Below are 6,000 nucleotides of genomic sequence, written 5' to 3'. Positions count from 1 at the left end.
ATATAAACATGACAATTCCACCATGAGTCTGCAGACCCGTTTTACGCGTTGCACAAATCCCAGCTGTTACTAAAATCCATTCATGTGCTGTACCTCCATCCTTCCAAAGAGCCAATGGAGGCGGAAAATCCTTCAGAAATCCAGGGGCTCAAATCAAGATTATATGTTAAAAATTTTAAAAGTCCTCCAAAATCTGCATGGAGATGTCCAGAGCTTGAACTTGGCAATGATCCACTGTGACAGTAAATAAGAGAAGCTTTATGCCATCTATGTTGACCTACACAAGTGTGAGAGTGGGCTAATGGAGGCAGAACACAATGCAAAGTCAAAAATCATCAGGACCACAAACCACTGAGGCAAGAAGTTTCACTGAGAGAGCAGATCACTGGTGCAAAGTTTGGGGTTTGTATTAAGACAGACAAGACGAGCAGGTAAATAAAGAATAGAGGGACTGCTCAAAAATACAGTGACAAATTGACAGAATGAGAAAAGGCAAAAATGAAGAAGTCACAGATAGAAAAGATGATTTAAGTGACAGGAGGTGGAGGATGAAATGTCCATGACCTTGTAAATCAGAAAGGAAATCTGGATGGGTAATCTGGGCAAACCAAGATAAACCAAAATGTACCCTGTTATCATTCTGTCTATAAAAACAAAGTTTAACTCGGCAAACGGGCAGGTAACATAACATTACATGATTCATACAGATTTTGTAAACATACAAAAGATAAAAGCTTAATTTCAGGGGAGAAAAAACAAAAACCCATCCCTGTAACACTCTGGGCTGGCTGCAACGCACTGCAAGGTAATCTTGTCCAGAAAACCCCATCAAATTTTTCCAGAGCACAAACCTGTAAACAGACATTTGTACGTCTCTACATGCAATACTCATTTGAGGAAGACAAACCCCACTAAACGCCTAATCTGACGATGGAAACCAGACACCTGGGAATGACACACTACTGTATATTGCACATATCTTGCCCAACATGTCTACCGCATAGTAGGAAAAAAAAAAAAAAAACAGGTTTAAGCAAGAAATGGTTTCACTTTAAACATTATAACTAACTAACTAACTATCAACCAAAATAACCGCACAGGCCTGGTTAAGAATAGTCACTTACTAAACACCCATCCCAATTCACACATGCAACATTCTTCATTTCTCTCTCTCTCTCTTAAAAACAGACTATTTCCATGAAGACATTTAAAACAGCATGAAAATTAAATTTAAAATGCAAAAAAAATTGAAATATATATAAATAAATAACTTCCCAAAGAACATTAACAAATAATACCTGGATTTCCTAAAATAATAACGCATGCTCATTTTATAACATCTTAGGCCTACTAATGTTTATTGCACTCTCTTTTGTTTTTCTTCAAAAACACAACCGCTCAGTGACTAGCACACCTCAAACCCTCGGATGGGCTCAGTTTCACCCACAGATGCAGCCAAAGCTGCGTTGAAATGATTTCTTAACATCTACTCAGATTTCTCTTAGACACAAACTACCATATGATTCATTAGAATTTAAAAGAATAAAAAAAAGTTTAAGACTTAAATTTACTATTTACAGAACTTACAATAAATATTTTTTGAACAACTGCTGTATTGAATACTGACGACTAAAGACCACCATTCAGAGGTAAAGACCCTAAAAATTCACGGGTTTAGTAGCAGGCAACAGCTTTCCAAATGGCAAGGGATTTTTTGGGGAGCCTCTGTAGCGGCCTTTTTCTTTCAGAGCTGCACGCTTCAGGCAGTTCTTTTCAGGGCTGCAGGGCATCTTCTTGGTAAGGATTTTATTTGCCATGAAAGGATCATTTGACACTTGGTTAGTCACATCGTCAAGAGCACATGGCTTGGATTGTGAACTTTGCAAGTTCTCTGTGCCAGTGGCAGAGTCAGCACATTTGTCCTGTGCTATGGTAAGGGTATTCGAGGTGCTTTTCAAGAGGGCAGACAGGCCGCTTTCATGACTCAAGGACTTCGGCAGATTGCCTAAAGGAGTCATTATCTGCTCAGATCTGGTTTTCAAAAGTGAATTTATTCTTCTCACAGACTGACGAACTGGTGTACGTTGAAACTTAAGAGGTGGCATCAAATTTTGTCTTGGGGTACAATCATTTAAAGAAAGAATGTTAAACCGTTGAATATGATCTGCTACTTTCATCTGAACAGATTCTGACGCCTCTGTAACATAGGCAGATTCTGAATTTTCATTGTTTATAGAAGGTACCGTTTCTTTTGGTGTCCCTTGAACTGACCTAAACATCTCGTCGTCTTCTGGCAGTGTTTTAGACAGCACGTGAACCGTTAGTTCTGAAACAAACTGAGGTGACTGATCATTTTTAGGGACTTGGTTTGTGGCTGGATCACGAGGAGCATTCTCACAGACTGAAGGGATGTTCTGGTTATTTTCTTCTGTGCTCAAGCCAGCCAATTCTTGTACATCTGCCACTTCAGAAACAGACAAGTCTTCAGATGTTATGTCTGCATGACCAGCTGCTAAACTGCACTTCTCCTCCTTAAAGGACTTATCAACATTCTCTGTAATGCAAGGTACAGCCCCACCAGCCTCAGCAACTGTTTTGAAGATTTCATATCTTCCTGGAGACTCGCATTCCCCAATTAATGAGTGTAAACTGCTTCCCGATTCCAAGAAAGCTCTTCTGATTTTAAGGAGAGTGGCTCCAGTTGAATTTTTCTCCTCCTCAGAAAAAGAGGCTTTCCCTTCAGGGCTTTGACTTTTGTTGTTTAGACTCATGCTTTTGGGAAATCCAGCAATGATAGGTGGCTTCCCAGCTACAAGAGCCGGTTCAGAGAAAAAATTGCTACCTAGTCCATGACCCATTGGTGTTTCTACAGAAGAATCATTGCTGGTCTCCAAGGATTCCACTGGACTCCTGCTCCAAGAAGTCTGGAGGGCAACACCTTCTCTTTGAGGTGTTATGAGATTTTCTTCCGATTTACTGATATACTTAGAACCTACAAAATAAAGGATAGATATTTTAAAAATGCCAGCTGTCTACACAATTATCATGCAAGAAGAAAATAAATTCCAAACAGTACTAGGACATCAAAGTCAGGGCCAGAAGTGCCCAGACACTTCCAGTGCCTTATCACTAGAATTACCAGAACCTACGAGAAAACTTGTAAATCCGGCCCACCTTAAATTCCTTCACACCTCTCCGTCAGCATCTTTTGTCTTGTAAATGTGTCGATAAGCCCAAGCAGCAAGCAGCCTGCTATACCATCCACCCAGGACATCTTTAAATTCACCCTCAGCATAGTGTCCTCCTTTCTATTAAGGCCCTGAGGTTCAATTATACATCAGTGACAGGAAGACTGAAAAAGGATGTTGCCTGGATAAGCTTCCCATCAGATTAGACTACACCCAGTTGTCTTTGTCCAGACTGGCACTTATTACATAACAGACAATTGCAGAATTATAAATTACAAGTTTTTGAAAACTTAGAAGATAAGGTCTTCTCAGAATTTTTTCCTGTCCCATTAATGAGTCCAGGTGAGATTAAAAAGATCAAGTATATCATATGAACCACAGTTTCTGGTTCATAACTTTGTATTGGAAATTGAGATACTGAGGAACTGGACATCATATGTAACACATATAACAAGAACCATTAAAATTACAGAATAGCACTTAAAGGTCACATATTGATATTGCTGCAGCACCATGCATTTGAATCTATTAAAATCGTTTCAGAAAATGTTTGTTGATGGTCAACTGGAGGAGCCACTGGGCTAGAGGATAGTGCATTATTAAGATATTCAAGAGGAGAAATCACCTTTCTATCATTGGAAGAGAAGGAAGGCACAGTAAATTAGGATTTACACCCTGCATGCAACGCCTCTCCCACACCACCTACACCCGTGGAATTCACTGGATATTTAAGAGGCATATATTGTAAATTACACAGAGGTAATATATACACATACATACATACAGTATATAAACACAGTATACTGTATATAACAAATATATCGACCTCTAATTAAAAAGGCCAATTATACAGTATGTAAAAATTAGAAAAGCAGTAATACAAACATACTCACAGGGATAACCACAAAGAAAACATCTTATTTATGAGTGAATGTAATGGGAATGCAGCAAAAGCAATAGGCTTTTGAGATTAGAACGACTTTCAAATATTTTAGAAAGTACTGTAAACAAAATAACTAAATATGAATAAATTTCTTAATTAAGGGCAACATACTTATAATGAAGTTTAATGCAAAGGTCATTTTATAGAAAATGAAAATATTTCAGCAACAATTATATAAAAAGGAGCTCAGGGCTATAAAGTACACAGTCAAGAGTTTGTGGAGACCACCTATAAGGTTTCAAAAAGACTGCTTGGAATGCAGGGCAGAGGAAAAGTTAGGAGAAGCTAACTTAAAGTTGCATAAAATTTGTACTGACGCAGAAGAAAACATTTGAATACTATTCATTGTATTTAATGCTATATATTAGCTAACCAATTAATCTTACTATGAAAAAATCTCATTGAAAAATTAAAAAAAAAAAAAAATACCTTTTCTGGCATGTTGATTTTGCAACACGGGGCTAAATGATGCATCTTTTGCAGGATAACCAGTTACATTTTCTTGACAGGCAAGACGAGAGCCAATGGCTTCTGATCCTTTGACTCCAATAAAGGACCCCTGCAAAGCGGTCTGCAAAGGTAAAATAAAATGAAATATACACTAGGCCTGTAAAATTAGCCAAAAAAAATAAGATCTGAATATTCAAATCAACAATAAGCAAAAATTTAAATATATACAAACCCGAAATTTAAAAATGTGCGCAGAGAATGAAACTGAACATGTGGTCTGGCAAGGACACAATGTAAACTTGTATGGGAGGAGCTTTCAGTTACTAGCAGGTGGCTGTTAAGTGCAGTATTACTGTATGCATTATTTGGAAATCGTGGGGAAATGGAGAGAGACAGGAGATGAATGTAAAGAGGTATAATAAAATGATTTACATGTACTTGTACAAAGTTACTACAAAAATATTAACTGTGGAAAATATACAGCATTCGGAATTACAAAGGCCATAATAAGAAATAACCTGCAAAAATACCTGCATTAAAATAGCATACTAAATAAAAGACAGCGTGGATTTATGAAAGGAATATAAGGAAGGAAGACTTACAGATTCTTTATTTTTGCCAAGACTGAACTTCAGACGCAGTGACTTTCTAACTCCATCTTTCCTGTGTACTCTTGGCGAAAAGCCTTTGTATATTCCAGTTTCAGCTCTGCATGAACATAAATGAACAGTCATAAGCTTCTAATTAAAAAAAAAATCAAACTAAAGAATGGTGAAAACCTGAACAAAATCTTACTACATCTGAGAACCTCAAAGACCAAAAACTGGTATGAAGCATCATTAGAAAGTAAAACAGGTCTGCCAGCTACAGTATGTCCAGTAGGAAAACCTGCTCTGCATTTATGCTTTTTCAATATAAACTAAGACACATAGTCAATCATGAAAGGAATGATCAAAAGGTCCATAGGTTCAATACTGAGATTTCAAATGTAAATGGGATATTCTACAGTGCTGATTTTCCAGAAGCTTAACACTACAATTACCAAAGCCTACGAAAAAACTTTTAACTCAAAAGTGTTTCGTGCATTCTTTCTCCGATGTAGAACCCACAACATCATCTGAGTTCATGTCTGCTATAGCGCGTCTTTATGTGAAAACAGCAGTGTCAGATCAGGGGTAGTGTGAACATAACTAGGAGAATAAAACTGAATAAAACAAACAACGCTAACCTTTACAAGTACCATACATTTACACTGGCTGTTACAGACTCAAATCAAATGTATGTTTTTATTCTATAATAGTAAGAATAAGAGCATCTCACTACTCAAAATGGAGTCATGCGGGATCGAACTCGTGACCTTTTGATTACCAGTCAGCAGCTCTAACTGTTACACCACCAAACCAGTCGTGTTAAAGATGT

General features: G+C 37.5%; 1 protein-coding gene across 2 annotated transcripts in view; it reads right to left on the bottom strand.

Moving 5' to 3' along the window:
- Positions 1-1,021: 1,021 nt before the first annotated feature.
- Positions 1,022-6,000, bottom strand: part of arhgap11a (Rho GTPase activating protein 11A) — a 41,451-nt gene continuing 36,472 nt past the window's right edge. For both annotated transcript variants that reach the window (XM_028821451.2, XM_028821452.2), the window contains 3 exons: positions 5,184-5,289; positions 4,561-4,702; positions 1,022-2,992 (listed from right to left, as the gene is read on the bottom strand). In XM_028821451.2, the coding sequence (XP_028677284.2) occupies positions 1,659-2,992; positions 4,561-4,702; positions 5,184-5,289 (1,582 nt within the window). In that variant the 3' untranslated portion in view covers positions 1,022-1,658. The remainder of the gene's footprint in view (positions 2,993-4,560; positions 4,703-5,183; positions 5,290-6,000) is intronic.

The sequence above is a fragment of the Erpetoichthys calabaricus genome, chromosome 16 (assembly GCF_900747795.2).
Source record: "Erpetoichthys calabaricus chromosome 16, fErpCal1.3, whole genome shotgun sequence".
Lineage (NCBI taxonomy): Eukaryota > Metazoa > Chordata > Cladistia > Polypteriformes > Polypteridae > Erpetoichthys > Erpetoichthys calabaricus.
This window is presented reverse-complemented; position numbering and strand designations above follow the sequence as displayed.